General features: G+C 37.6%; 2 protein-coding genes across 2 annotated transcripts; one reads left to right on the top strand and one right to left on the bottom strand.

Moving 5' to 3' along the window:
* The first annotated feature begins 953 nt into the window (after positions 1–953).
* On the top strand, positions 954–1,589 carry LOC105775622 (uncharacterized). The gene is made up of 2 exons (XM_012598121.1): positions 954–1,497; positions 1,585–1,589. Exons 1-2 carry the CDS (start codon positions 954–956, stop codon positions 1,587–1,589), a joined length of 549 nt encoding a protein of 182 aa, XP_012453575.1.
* A 1,471-nt stretch (positions 1,590–3,060) lies between these two features.
* LOC128034009 (protein MAINTENANCE OF MERISTEMS-like) lies at positions 3,061–6,680 on the bottom strand. The gene is made up of 4 exons (XM_052622523.1): positions 6,540–6,680; positions 6,186–6,261; positions 3,722–3,786; positions 3,061–3,609 (listed from the first exon to the last, which is right to left on the bottom strand). The coding sequence occupies exons 1-4, from the start codon at positions 6,678–6,680 to the stop codon at positions 3,061–3,063; spliced, it is 831 nt and encodes a 276-aa protein (XP_052478483.1).
* Between the last annotated feature and the right edge of the window lie 8,917 nt (positions 6,681–15,597).

Genomic DNA, 15,597 nt, shown 5'->3' with positions numbered 1-15,597 from the left:
ATGGGGATTACGATTTGTCGTATATCGAGCTTGAAGGTTGGATAGCTGCTATGCGGGAGTACGTACCGAGGACTGTGATTGAGTTGCAGACAAGTCCATATTACGGCCTGGATGACCAGTTACAGCCGTCAAAAAGGATTTTCCATCGGATGTTCTGGACGTTCGATCCATGTGTGCGGCCATTTCCCCACTGCAAGCCACTTGTACAGGTGGATGGGACCTAGCTGTATGGAAAATATACACAGATACTGCTTCTTGCAGTTGCTCAAGACGGTAACAGAAACGTGCTCCTGATAGCATTTGCTATCGTAGATAAAGAGAACATGGAGTCTTGGGAATTCTTCCTCACAAATCTGCGAAGGTCTGTTATTAGGAACGATAACATTTGCGTCATCTCCGATAGAGGGAAGGGTTTAATTGCAGCTATTAGGCGTTCCGGTGTGCCGTGGAGATCCGTTTACTGCATTCGTCACATTGCGTCTAACTTCCATAAAGATTATAAGAATGCAGACTGGAAGAGACAAGTCGTGGCAATGGGTAAATGATAACCTTATCTTTTCAATATAAGTTGTAATGTTTGATGTTATCGACTTACTAGAACTTATTTTTCGTATGTAGCGTACGAGTTAGAGCCACATATTTTCCGACAAAGAATGATCCGACTTGAGAGTGACATGAAGGGGCAGACAAACACATCTTTCTGACAATGGTTGCGCACAATGGAGTCGTGGCAGTGGGCTCAAAATTTTGACGAGGGCTTTCGTTATGGCCACATGACCACAAACTTAGTCGAGGGGATCAACGCTGTCTTGTTGAAAACACGTCATCTTCTGATTGCATCGGTATTTTCTGCTACTTTCTACAGGCTGGCTACTTTGATGCCAAGAATGGGTCAGCAGCAAGTCGACTAGATTCAGGTGGGACATGTGTTTGTCGAACATGTCCGGGATGCAATGGTCGTAAACTGTCGGTTGGCGAGGTCAATGAACGTGGAAATATATTCACAACGACTGGAAACGTTTCGAGTTACTGAGAACATTAGTCGTCGACCTAGGTCCTATGGAGCTGATCTCCAGAACAGACGGTGCGAGTGCAGGAAGTTCGAAACACTTCATTATCCCTGTGCGCATGTCGTGGCAGCGTGTGCTAAAGTCAACCTTGATGCTGAACAATATGTCGATGATGTGTACACGCTGGAGCGCACATTGCGTGTCTGGGTGAATGAGTTCCCCGTCCTGCTGGAGCTATCTACGTGGGAGGTGCCGCCGATCACTTTCGAGCTTGTCCCAGACAGAGGGCTACGGAGGAATCCAAGGGGTCGTCCGCAGTCAAGCAAAATCCGTAATGAGATGGACATTAGGGAGAAATCTGACGGAAAGCGTTGTGGAATATGCAGGTTAAGTGGTCATAGCCGGAATAAATGCCCTAACCGAAACTTTCATGTTGGGCAGTCGTCGGGATCGGGTCGAAATGAAGCTAATGCTATAAAATTTTTATGTATATTGTTATAAAAGGTAATTTTATTAATAATAATTTTTTTATTCGGCTATGCTTACACTTAAATTGTATCCAAATTGTTTGCAGATTAAGTTATAAAATACCATGTGCGCATTTGGAATTATTAAGATTATATCGAAAATAGAGGCATTCATAATTTGATTGAGCTTTAATATAATGAAAACATAGAATAATGGATATTTATACATAAAATTCAGAAGTAAGCAATAACTAAAATACAAATATTAAATTTATACAAAAAGTACCCTAAACCCCTAAAATTCATGGTTCGATGGTGTTGTCCGGGGGGTATACCTACGCGAAGGTCGACGCTCACGGCCTGGGCGATGACTAACATCCTCATCGTCCGCAGGTGGGGGCGTGGAAAACATAGAGGAAAGGTCCTGTTGCTCGTTCGCCGCCGACGAACTTGAACCATCATGAGTCCCATAATGCTGCGGATACGCGTCAGACGGGCCGGGCATGCCGTACTGCGGCCGGGGGGATCCAAACAGTTCAAACTCGTAGGCGTATTCGCCCTCTGCGAAGCTCGGATAATATTCACCGCCCACCAAATCCGGACGATAGCCATGTGAATCCACATTTGACTGCGATTGTCCGGGATCTGCCTGGGGTTCCTGCTCGGGCTCTGCATGTTGCGGAGAATAATATGCCGTCGAATTCGGATCTAGCATGCTCGCTGCGTCCGATCCTCAAACTTGCTGCACGTAGGGGGGATTACAGTCGATTGCCCTCCAAGGAAATACGGCTTCCCGCAGCTATCGTACCATTGTGAATACTCTAATGATGGTTGCAGGTCGGTAGCCATAACCATCTGAGGAATTCGGCGCAATCGATCGTTCCACAGTGTGACGTATTTTCGGTGCTTAATTCCCCAGTCTAATTGAACTTTTCCTCTCTTTGTCAAGCCGTGATAATCCCCCAACTGGCACGGTAGATCCGGGATAGGTTGGATGCAGCCAAACTGCCGAAGCACCCGATCGCCGTGATACCACTCGACGACGTTGAAATTTATAATTGGTGTGTTAGTACACCATATGTGGGAATCAACGAGTGCGGATGAGGGTACAACATTTGTAATTTCTGGCCTCCGGTATGGCATCCATATATACTGCATGAGTAATAACATTGTAACGAGTTCGACTGATAACATGTGAGTAAGATATAGAAATAGAATAGATGTCACAAATATTAGAATAGCAGCTTACCCCTTCCCGGGCATGCTGTTCAATCTTGAGGCGGTATATCGGGACATCACTCGACTTCCCAATGCCTGGACGGGTCGTCCACCTACAAAAAATAGTATAGGGTTTAGGGTTGGTAACATTACCATATATATTATGACTACAAATAATGACAATTTATATTTTATCACCTGAGTGGCAGTGGATACAGATAGGGTTGATGACTAACGCGTGCCAAAAACGGCATCTGATAAAGCGCCCATGACTGCAGCAGTATGAGGCATCCGGCGATGTCTTTAATTTGCGGCTCTGTCGCCCGACAAAGCTCCCGGTACAGCGTTGCTAGAACGGCGGAACCTCAACTGTACGACCTAGCAGTGGAGAAATCAGCTAGCAGGGGCAAGTACGACAAATGCACACTGTCGCCGTTTGCATCAGGCATGAGTACTGCCCCTATCATATGCATGATGTACGCTCGAGCAGCGCACATCAACTCACCTTCAGTGGCGGTCGCTGATAATCCACATATTTTGGCTTTTAGCCATGTAAATTTTATGCCGGAAAAATATTTATCATCATCCTCTGGTGACTCTCCTAGGAGTTGATAGCAAATTGCAGCTGGATCGGTGAATGAAGATACTCCCGTTACGGGACTCCCGTCAATTGGGAGCCCAAGCTGCACTGCAACATCCTCCAAGGTCACCGTGCACTCCCCGCACGGAAAATGGAAAGTATGGGTCTCCGGACGCCACCGCTCCACTAGCGCAGATAATAAATCAAACCGCATGTCGGAGGACCGGATCAATGCTACTGACCCAAATCCGGCTAGCTCCAGGTACGACATAAATCGTGCATCCAGAGCTATCTTTAAAACACTCACACGGCCCCTTAATACTCTGAACGAGTCCTGATAGTGTAAAATTACAGAAAAAATATTACGATAACATAATTTATTGTATATACTGTGTATATCGTTTTTAAATAAATAGAACTCCTGATTAACAAATAATAAATCATACCGCGTTATTAGCCGCATCAGATATGTGTCTAATATCGCTTCGTATCAATCGAGCCATTGCGATGCCTGCAAGTTGAAAAAAAAGTTAGTAAAAAAATCTTACTTCGGCCATTTATTCGTATTTTTTTCTCCGCATTTTATTACTTTAAAAAATATCATAATTTCTAATTTTATAATTTTACATTATTTCAGTGCATAATGTTTGAAATTTATTACTCTAGTGTGTTATTTAAATTAATTTGGTGTAAAAAAACCCTTACCCACGCCTTTGTTCAGTATTATTTTCTCAATTTTATTACTTTAAATAAAATATATTATTCTCGTATATTATTGTTTTATATTATTTCAGCACATTTTCTTTGAAATATTTTGTATTAATTATTTCTGAATTTTATAAAAGTTAGTAATACACTCTTACTTCGCCATTTGTTCGTATTTTTTCTCCGTATTTTATTACTTTAAAAAATATCATAAACTTAGTATTTTATAATTTTACATTATTTCAGTGCATCATGTTTGAAATTTATTAATTTAGTGTGTTAAGGGGAATAAAAGAAAATAAGAAATAATAAGGGATTAAAAGGTAATTAGCCACATATTTGTGCCGCCTTTGTTTTTCCCTCCATCGCCCTTTTTTTTTCCTCTATTATTTTGGTAAATAAAGAAAAAATTTATAATATTTTGGTTTTTTTTTTGTAATATTTTGCTAAAAAACCCGCAATAAACCATTTCCCCTTCCTTGGTCGTATTATTATTTTCCGATTTTATTACTTTCAATAAAACTATATTATTTTGTATTTTATTATTTTATATTATTTCAGTACATTTTGTTTCAATTATTTGTATAAATTATTTCTGAATTTTTTTAAAAGTTTACTAATACACTCTTACTTGCCATTTGTTCGTATTTTTTATCCGCATTTTATTTTTTTAAAATATCGCAATTTTTATTTTATAATTTTACATTATTTCAATCTATTACATGTGCATTTTTCGCATTTTTCCGCATTTTATTATTTTCAATAAATATACAATTCTCGTTTTTCTTTTCGTATTTTATGTTTTCTTAAACATACTTCTTTGTCATTTTACTTTTAATGCTATTTTCCTAAAATTTTAATTTCAAATTCCTAAGTAAATTTCATAAAAAATCCTAATCAACATACAATGTACATACCATTATTTTTCATTCTAAATATATTTCATAAAAATATATGCTAAATAAAATAATAAAATAACTATAATGTACATAACATAAATTTTAAATACACAAATATTACAAAAAAATTAAATTTATAAATAAAATTACCTTTTTTTCTTTTTTTTTTCCTTTCTTCCCTCTTGTTCTTTTTTTTCTCTCTTCTCCTTTCCTTTTCTTTCCTTCTTTCTTTCTTTTTTCTTCTCTTTTCCTTTTCTTCTTCTTCTTTCTTTCTTTTTTTCTCTTCTCCTTTCCTTTTCTTTCCTTCTTTTTCTTTCTTTCCTCTCCTTTCTTTCTTTCTTTCCCTCTCCTTCTGGCCCCACCACCGACTCCCCCTATTATTAAGTGGTGCTGCCAATGGTATTGGCACCATTGGTGCCGCCAATGGTTTTGGCACCTTTGGTGCCGCCAATGCCATTGGCGTGATTGGCGTGACCAAGGTGCCGTCACATCGGTCAGATTTTTTTTTGCAGGTTTTTTTGTTTTTTGTTTTTTTTGATATATTTTGGTAAATAAAAAAATAATATATATTTTGGTAAATAAAAAAAGTTATAATATTTTGGTAAATTTTTATTTTTTTATAATATTTTTGTAAAAAACCCCCAATAAGTGTGTTTTGAACGTTACGTTGAAATAGTTCTAAAAATTACAGGGATCTCTTCTGCAGTCCAATTGTTTAGAACACTTTCGGGGATATAAGGATAAATGCCTGATAGGTTTTCTTCTCCAATTCCTTCTTCGGGTATAGCATTGATGCTCAATTTTCCCAACACTCCTTCCGCAGTTTCTTTTTCTGGAATTTTTCGTTTGGGATAAATGATTTCTCTTAACACGAACGTTTTAGATATATGGGAAAAGATCATTGGTTCCTATTTGACCGTTCCCATTTGACCTCTCCCCCACTTAGTCGTGCTCTTCTCTTTTATTGCTTATTTTCCAGTTCCTTCTTCTTTTGTCTCGCACCTGGCTTGTACCCTAAGCCAAAGCGGTCTTGTTTGTCCATCAACATTGGTGTCTCAACTCTTACTTGAAGGTATTTTTCGAGTCTTCTTCCAGACAAGGCTCATTTTTTGACCGTCAACTGCAAACCCATCCTTGTGGTTTTGGATATTTTTAGTACTTGGATCTTGCTTCCTTCAATAATGTCAGTTGCATCAACAAATTCCAATGATCAAAAGGAACATTATTTTGCCTATTCATCCGCTCCTATGTATGGTGTGTCACTAGTTACGGATGCAATGATATCCTCTTCAATGTTTATTGTTACCAGTTGACCCTCCGTTACCAACTTCAGTTTTTGGTGCAGTGACAACGGCATTGCCCCAGTCGAATGAATGCAAGGCCTACCCAACAAGTAGTTATAAGAGGGTTTGATATCCATTACCAAAAAGTCTACCTCATATGTATTCGGACCAATTAAAAGTGGTATTTCAATCCTGCCCATCACCTTCCTTTCTGTACCATCGAATGCTCTCACTATATTTTGACACGTCTTCATATGAGAGCTATCCACTGGCACCCTATTCAGTGTGGATAGAGGCAAGACGTTCAGCGCGGATCTATTGTCGATTAACACTCCTTGCAATGTATATTATTTGCAGCAGGTAGTGATGTGTAAAACCTTCGTGGATCCCATACCCCCTGGAGGTATTTCATTATCATTTAAAAAGATGAAATTGTCGGCACTCAGATTGTTAACCAAACGGTTTAGCTTGTTTACAGAGATATTATCAGCGACATAAGTTTCATTTAACACTTTCATCAAGGCGCTATGATGTGTCTTTGAGCTCAAGAGTAAGGCTAATACTGATATGCAACCTGGTTACTTGTGTAACTGTTCTACAACATTATACTAATTATGTTTTAAGAACTTCAAGAATTCCTTAGCCTCATTTTCAGTTACTGGCTCATTAATAGGTGATTCAAGACTAGTCATTTTTTCTTTCTTATACTTAACTGCTAGGTTTTTTCCTTAATGGGCTTGATTCTCGCACTTGTAGAGTTATAGCGTCTCCCAATGCGTGTGAAGAAACTAATATCCTAGCCTCCTTCTGAAGTTCCAATCGAGTTCTTCTCTCTTGGGATCATCACATAGCAATCATAATTCCATGGAACCATTTTGCTATCCTTGTAGGGAAAAGTTACAGGTTTTTGAATTATGACTCTTGGTGTAGCTTGTGCTCCTACTTTATTACTTCTCGGTTGTGAAATAATCACCAATTTATTGTAGACTTTCTCCATTGATCCTTCCTCTGAGGCGCAAACATCTCCTCCTTCCAAGCCCTTGACATCTTTAAAGAATTTCAATTCTTTGTTATCCATCAAACTTTGCACTAGAGCTCTGAACTCAGTGCACTCTTAGATATCATGACATTCTTTAGCGTGGCACTCACAGTAGCTCCTCACTCCTTTGGGCATCTCTTTTGAATATTGAATGATTAATCTCACATCTATTATTTTTGCCAAACCCATTTTGGTGGGGATTTCACTTCCGCAACATCGACTTTGGTCCTCTTTCCTCCACTCTCGATTATCGTATTTACCCCTTGGTCAGAATGTCTGGGTAACGGATTTCCTACCACATTAGGTTTCTAAGGATCATCGAACCTTACAATTCCCATCTTGATGAACCTCTCGATCAACTTTTTGAATGCAGTGTAGTTCTCAACTGAGTGTCCGGTTATTCCTGCATGATACTCGCATTGAGCATTCGTATCATACCATTTTGGGAACGAGGGTTGCATGGGTTTCAAATAAAATAGAGATACAACATGCGCGTTAAATAAATTCTGATATAACTCTCCATATGTCATCGAGATAGGTGTGAATTAGATTTTTTTCGTGTCTGGCCTTGAGTTAGATCCTTACCGTGAAGGGTCTTGATGATTGGTTTTCATGGTCTTCAGTTGGCCAACAGTGACCAGTTTTTAATAGCTCTTATTCTACACACTCGCGGTGTTTACTTCATTTTTTTAGGGCAGACTTTTTAGTGTTTTCTCCCATGTCTATTTTCCCACTCTTTATTGCATTCTCAGTCATTTCTCCAGACATTACTATATATGAGAAGCTCTTGACAGCATATGGTTAATGCACGAGGCTTTCAAAGTGTTTATGAAAAGCATTGTTGTCTCCTTTTCTATAAAGGTTGGTTGAACATGTGTTACCACCTCTCTCCATTTTTGAGCATCTTGTCTAAAGCTTTCACTTTGCTTAATCTCCATGTTTTACAGTGTAATTCTTTCGGGTGTCATGTTGGTCACATAGCTGTATTGTTTCATGAAAGCCTGTGCCAAGTCTTTTCATGAATTAATTTTCGTACGGCTTAGTTGATTGTACCATTTGGCAGTTGACCCCATTAAATTATCCTGGAAGCAATGGATTAAAAATTGGTCATTATTAACGTATCACGTCATTCTTCGGCAAAACATTGTGATATAGGCTTCAGGACAACTAGTCCAATTGTATTTTTTGAATTCTGGAGTTTTGAATTTTGGTGGGAGCCCTAGATCTTGGACTAAACTCAATTCTTTAGCATTGACCTCGCAAAGGTAGTCAGCACTTTCCCTAGCTTTGAATTTCTCTTCCAACCACTTGCACCGATCTTGTAGCTGTTTTTGCAATTCTACTCTTACTCTATCCATTTCCAACGGGGTTGGTTGGATTATCTCCAGGATCAGAACCTGAACTTGTTGGGTAATTCACCGGTCCTGAGGTATCGGTCTGGTATTATTATAGTCTTATGGTAACGGGTACTCTTTGTGGATATGTATTCGGCTGGGCTTGGACATTCACTAGGGTAAAGCCTGGGGGGTATGTAGGATCTTCATTATCATCCCTAGAGTTAATCACAGTACTCTTCCCTTTTTCAATCCCTCCGGCCAGTAACTGGGTCAACTGACTTAATATGCTTTATTGAGACTCTTGTATTTGATCCATTATGTCTTACTGTACCTTAGCTAATTGGTCCTACAGCTGCGCTTGCAACTCTTCAATCTTAGACAGGCTTGCTTTCAACTCGATCATAGAGTTACGACTATGATATTAATGCAGTGACCTTTCTAATTCTGCTACCCAGGCTTTCAATCCAACCTTTTTATTTCGACTTTCTAAAAAATTCCTTTTTGGAGTATCTTCTCAGACTCGAGCATCTTGGAATTTCTTTTCCCACTAATTACCTCTAATATTTTTTTTCTTGGATTTCTTGCTACCATTGTTCTGATGTTTTACCCAACCTGGCATTCTTTATCGACAAACACAGTTTCTAATAATTTGTTTTTAAGCTATCCAAGTTTTCCTTAGCCTTGTTCTTTCCTTTTCTCATTTTCTCAGCTTCTAACTTTTGGATGTCGACATCTAATCTTAGCTGAATCTTTTCCTATTCCAAATTTTCTATCATTTTCTCCAGCTTCGAACTCTTCTTTTCGAAGTATTGCTTTACGATCTCTAATTCAAACGGGATCACTTGCAAGTGTTCTTCTGTCGGCTGGGTACTTTTTTGGCTTACTGAAGGGACGTTGTCATTGATTTTTTTACCCAACCACTAATCATATTCTGGGGTCGTCATGGGATTCACGAAAACTCTCTTTATTTTGTAAGTTTGGTTCTACGTGTTCGAAATTTCACGAACCTTCTTTTTGTAATTATCACCTTTGTATGCAAACTCAGATTGAGCTAACCCTTATGTTGCCTGTATAAACTGCCTCAACTTATACTGTCTCAATACAAGTAGGGGGCATATCCAACAGTTCCCCATATTCCGAGTATAGGAACCCAGTTAAAGGCTCCACATCTATACAAAATTTCATCAGGGATCATCCAAGGGGCTCCCTATTTAACGTCTTCATTTTGGAGACTCTGGAGAGTTGCCATATACTTTTCTTCAGAAATGTTGTCTCATCGTAGGATAGCTATGAATTTTTTCAATGGAGAGTAGTCCTCGAAGAAAACTCGATAAGAGACTTTTTCTACCTTCCAGAAGTGGTTATGAAACCAGGCTAGTAAGAGTTGTACACATCTGATAAATCTTTCTTCGCCCGCTCTTTGGCATGCACTGAAAGATCTGAAAGTTTCAGCCAAAATTGCCAGGACGAGTGTGACCCTTTTGTTAAGCTGGTCAAAAAGATCTGAAACTGCATCATCAACGTGTCCTAGTACTTTGGGGAAGATAACTAACCCATAAATACTGAAGGTGAAAACGTTGACTCTTTTCCTCGCATCTGGATGTACCAAGATCAAATCCCACAGGCTTTTCTAAGGGATGCATTTACTATCCCTATTTTGTTTAATCTGGGCCGCGACCTATTGCTCGCTCATCCCAGTTTGTCCATTAGTCTTTTTAAGAAAGTCGGGATGTTGGCAGCTCTGGAATAAGCTTTGTGGACTTGGATCCTCGGGCAACGGAATAAAGTTGTGTACTCTTCTACAGTGGGCAACAAGTCTACCTTTCCAAAAGTGAAACAACTATAGGCAGGATTCCAATAGTGGGTAAGAGCTCGAAATAGGTTCTTATCCACTTTGACATCGAGTAAATAAGGCAAATCACTATATTCATGGTAAAATAACTGCTTGATTTTGTCATCCCATTGGTTCCATATTTCTTTCAACTATTGAAGATTATTCTGAGTCATATTGATGTGGGTGAAGTCCCATAATTCTGACATGTACCCCTCCGTCAGGCTATCACCCTTCTCTTGTTGTGTTTTCTTAGACCATATTCGTATGGCTGCATTGCCTTCCACTTTATCAAGAAATATCTTTTCCATGACAAGCCTATTTAGCAACTGAACGCGAATTAACACATTTTTCTATAATGAAAATGCAATGCAATCACAACCAAAACAAAATGAAACAAGTTAGTACATTTCATACAAAGCTAGAATACAAAGCAAGAAATAGTAAATAGAACATCAATTCGGGTGATCATTAAAGGTTTGACATGGTTCTACCTAGGGTGTGTTCTTTAGGGCTCATTATATGCGATTCAGTTCTAAAGTAAGGATACCTGAATCAGCAAATTCCTCAATCCTCACCCATTATAGGCTCATACGGACCGTGTTCAGGTCAGGGGAATACATTTCCCTATAGTTGTACAGAGGTGAAGAACTCACGAAGACATAGGTATAGATGTATCCCGAAAGATCTACTATCCTATACGGAGGTGAAGACCTCACGAAGGAATAACTTCTCTCTCCTACTTAAGAAGGGCAAAATGGAACGATTACATGCAATATGCGAAAATATACCAAGAGAAACTCGAACCAATAAAGCAGACATATTGAATCATTGTGTAACCCAAAATAATGAAGACATTATTTACCACGAAAATAAAATATGAAGGATGAAATGCAAGGATTGGATTATCAATTTAAACCAAATTATCAATTTTCGACAAAAAGACCAAAAAGTAATCAACTCGTGGCTTGACTCTCTTATTTTATCCTTAGTGGAGTCGCCAAGCTGTCAAAAGCATTTTGAAATCGACTTTTTATTTTTTTAAAATGAAAATGGAGTCGTCACCAATCTTTTTTTAATTAGGTGTGATCGGGTCACCTTGAAATTTGATCATTTTAATAAAAGGTTAAATTTACTAAAACGATATTTTTGGTCTACAAACTTGGGAAATGGGTTCGAGAGTTGATTACGCATGAGGAAAGATTAAGACCCTCATAACGCCCAAAATTGGTACCTAGTTGATTACTTGATATCTTAACATCGAGACTTGTAAATTAGAAGAAAATTTACAGTACGGTCCTTTTTTTTTGCATGATGTTATTTGATTAAAATATCGCTAATTAAATCAAATTTTATGAAAAATACCTTTGTATTTCGAGTTAATCGGGAAGAAAATCATGTCTCGTAAGTTAGGGCACAATGTCTCGAATTCCCAAAAATAAGAAATTAAATCAAATTTTATGTCGAATTTCTTTGTATTTCGAGTTAATCGAGAAGAAAACCATGCCCCGTAAGTTAGGGCATGACGACTCGAATTTAAAATATGGGGAAAAAATTAAAACAAATAAAATGAGCAGGACTAAATTTAAGAGATGAAAAAAGTAGAAGGATCAAAGCTGCAAATATCCCCTCCTTTCAAAAACATGCGGATCTTAGGGGGAAAACGGGTCGTTTTTTGGGTTGAGTTCAAAACAATGTCATTTTGGGGTTTTTGAAGCCAGACCAAAACGACGTCGTTTTGATATGTTTATATAAGTTAAAATTTTGAAAAAAAAATCATTTTAGCATGTTCTTAAAAAAAAACAGTTTGTTCTATTTTTTCCTCTGAAATGGCTTCAAGTCCAGCCACGGGGCTGGTGAGTCTTCACCGTAGCCGACAGTCACTGGTGTCGGAGACCACCGCCTTCGATGGCTGAAGATCGCCAAAAAATTTCTCGGAATCCTTTTTCGCTTAGATCTCTGACCTTCAGTCAGAACCGCCGAAAACTTAGCCAAAATCTTTGAAAATGAGAGAAATCTTTCGATTTTTGCTCTCTTCGACGAGGCCCTCTATGGACCCTATGGGGTTCGAGGCTTCTCGAGTCGGAGGGGACCTTCGGCGGCGGCGCAAAACAGGTAAAGTTTCTCCCTTTTCTATTTTTTGTTTCGAAAAGAGAAAAATCAAAATAATAATAATAAACAATAAAATGTTACCTTTTTAAACTTTATGGTATTTTATTTCGATTCTTCTGATATTTTTTGTATTTCAATTTCAGTTTTTTATTTCAATCTATTCGATCCCTTTTTGTGTTACAAAGATCGGTTTTCATAACCAAAATAATATTACAATATATGTTTTTCTCGGTTGCTTGTGTCGCAACCATTTTTTGAAAAACAAAAAATTAGTTTAACCGACTTTTTAAAAAAGAAAATTGGGAGTCACCACCGATCTTTTAAAGAGGTGTGATCAGATCACGTTGAAAACGATTTTAGGTCTACGAATTTTGAGAAGATAGGGTCGGGAGTCGATTACGCACGAGGAAGGGTTAGCACCCTCGTAACGCCCAAAATTGGAACCGAATTGATTGTTTAATGTCTTAGTGTCGAGAATTTGAAAAGATTTTAAAATACGATCCTTCCTTTTTTATTAATGTTAATTTTATAAAAGATGCTTGGATAAATTGAGCCGAATGCTAAAGACCTTCTCGTCTCAGAGTAATAAAATGTCACACCCAATACATTAGGACACGACATTTTTAGTCCTCGAGAATAAGCTTGCCTTTTGATTTTTAGAACTCTTGCGGTGAAGTTAAAAAGGGATATTCAATTGCTTTAAGTCAGATGAAAAATTGAAACCCAATACGTTAGGGCACAATCTTTCAAAATTCCTAGCATTGAATATAGCCCTTGTTATTATTATTTTTTTAAAATCTTCATTTTGAGAAAACGACATGTCACATCCAATACATTAGGACACGACGTATCGAATTCCCGAAAATGAGTTTTTGGTTTATATGTTTTGATTGAAGAAAATTTTCGATTATTTAGATTCAACGAGGAAAGTTGGAACCCAATACGTTAGGGCTCAATTCTCTTGAGGATTCCAAATTTCGAGTATTGCGTTGTTTTATGGATAAATCAATTTTAATGCTTAGAATAGAATATAGTCATTTTAATAAAACGCAATAAGACAATATGTATCGCGAAAGAAAAATTCGTAAGCTAAGTGTAAGCTAATGAACAACAAAGAAACCTTAAATATAAATGAGCAACACAATACATTCAAGAGCAATAATCTCACATCATATATTATGCTAACATTCAAAGGCTAATGAATCTAAAGTCAATCAAACCACCAAATTATAAATTAACACACATGAAATTGTACAAGTTTTTTAAAAAAAATAACCCAAGAAATATGAAAGAAGGAAATTATAGTTAAAATAAATTTGAAATAGATAATATATACATTATATTATATATATAAAAACTAAACAATACTAATAATAGTATATCATGGTTTTAAAAGGTAATAATATATGAAATTTTAGAAGAAACTTAAAAATAATGTATAGAATGAAATATTGTATATATATAAAAAGGTAAATATATAAGCAAATATCATAATAATAATATCGCTATTACTAATAATAATAATAATAATAGTAATAATAACATTGATGTCAAATTAGTTAATTTCCTTTTTTTTTTTAAAAACACGTATACGAAAAGGATTAAAGCAAGTGTTTGGGGCAAATTCAAAAATAAATAAAATAAAAGAGAACCGATTTGAAGTTTGTTTGAAATTGAAGGGACTAATGCAACAATTAAATGCACCAGTTTAGGAAACCAGGTCAGATCATTGGAAACAACGTCATTTTGGACGTATGTCTCCTCAACTGATGAGAGGATGAAATTGAAAACAAAATAGAACTATATAGCCAAAATAAAATAAATGAAAGGGATTACATCAAAACCAATCGAGAAAACAGGAGGATTCATTGCGCAAATAAACCACCAATAAAACACGCGGATCCTCTTTCTCAAATCGGGTCACGCACACGGGTACTGCCCTATACGGCACCGTCTTGAAACCACTGATCAGGCTCCAAACAGTGCCGTTTTGGGTTACCTAAGGGTCACCAAAACCCTAAATTAGCACCTACTTTACCACTCTAAAGCAAACTCTAAAAAAACTCTCCTCTAACGCCAAAGAAATTGACGCTTGAGACTTCGATCCTCGTCCGACTCGATTGCATGACGAGCGAACGACGCCTCGCCTACTGTAAGCTACTCTCCCTAACCTCTCTTTCTCTTTTATTCATGCCATTAATGAACAGAGCAGTAAAAGAGGGAAAAGTGAAGAAGAAAAATAATGAAAAATCACCTTACAAAATTCTCTTTTTTGAATCTTTCTTGTTTTTTGTATTCAATCCCCTGTAAAAAAAACCTTACAATGGCTTCTCTATTCGTTTTTTTATATCCCTCTGTGTGAAAAGAAACCAATAAAAATAAAATAAAACCAAAGAAAAACCCCCTGTCTCTCTGCTACGTTTTTTGTTTTGTTTGCAGGTGTGGCGTACGGGTGGTGGACGTGGCGTGTACGGAGGCCAACTGGAGGCGCGTGGAGCGCTCGACACGCTCGGAGGTCTTGGCTACTGCGGTACTGGGAACTGGGTATTGCTTAGGGTTTCGATGGATTTTGGGCCTAGGATAAATTAGGTTTGGGCAGTAATTGGTTATTGGGCTGGATTTTGTAATTTGGGTTGCTAGGGTGTATTGGGTTAGTGATTTGGGCCCAAATTTTGTAGTCTGGACTGTTATTAGACCATTTAATTTTGATTTTTTATTTGGTTTATTTTACTAACGGGTCGGGCAAATTAGGTATTACAGCTTGTTTCTGCTTCTTTTTCTTTTTTGTGTTTATTACAGGGGTGGTGGAAGTCAATGTGGTTACTGCTGCCGTTTTGGTGCAAGGGGGAAGGTTTCGGGCGCCGCGTCCGCAGACATGTCAGGGAGCGGAGCGGCAGGGGGTTAGGGACTATTAGAGTTTCTGAAAATTTTTAAGACAGTGGGCCTTAGGGTTTTTTTTTGTATTTAAGCCATTATTTTTTATAAATGAACTTTAATAATAGACATTTTTTATTGTTTTTATTTATTTGTTTGGTTTTTGTTGGGCCGGATGAAATTGAGCCCTAACAATATGTATCATTAAATGGTAAGTTTGATGAGTTATAGCGGACCCTTGA

The sequence above is a fragment of the Gossypium raimondii genome, chromosome 10, assembly GCF_025698545.1.
Source record: "Gossypium raimondii isolate GPD5lz chromosome 10, ASM2569854v1, whole genome shotgun sequence".
In the NCBI taxonomy this organism is placed as follows: Eukaryota; Viridiplantae; Streptophyta; class Magnoliopsida; order Malvales; family Malvaceae; genus Gossypium; species Gossypium raimondii.
Note: the sequence above shows the minus strand (reverse complement) of the source record. Positions and strands in the feature narration are given on the sequence as shown.

Excerpts from the sequence above, each read along its gene's own strand:
- LOC105775622 (XM_012598121.1), top strand. The coding sequence starts at position 954 with ATGGTCGTAAACTGTCGGTTGGCGAGGTCAATGAACGTGGAAATATAT.
- LOC128034009 (XM_052622523.1), bottom strand. The coding sequence starts at position 6,680 with ATGAAAGTGTTAAATGAAACTTATGTCGCTGATAATATCTCTGTAAAC. Across the intron at positions 6,262-6,539 it reads GGGGTATGGGATCCACGAAG|GCCTTGCATTCATTCGACTG; the intron begins GTTTTACACATC and ends CTTGTTGGGTAG. Across the intron at positions 3,787-6,185 it reads TGGTAACGGAGGGTCAACTG|GCATCGCAATGGCTCGATTG; the intron begins GTAACAATAAAC and ends TTCAACTTGCAG.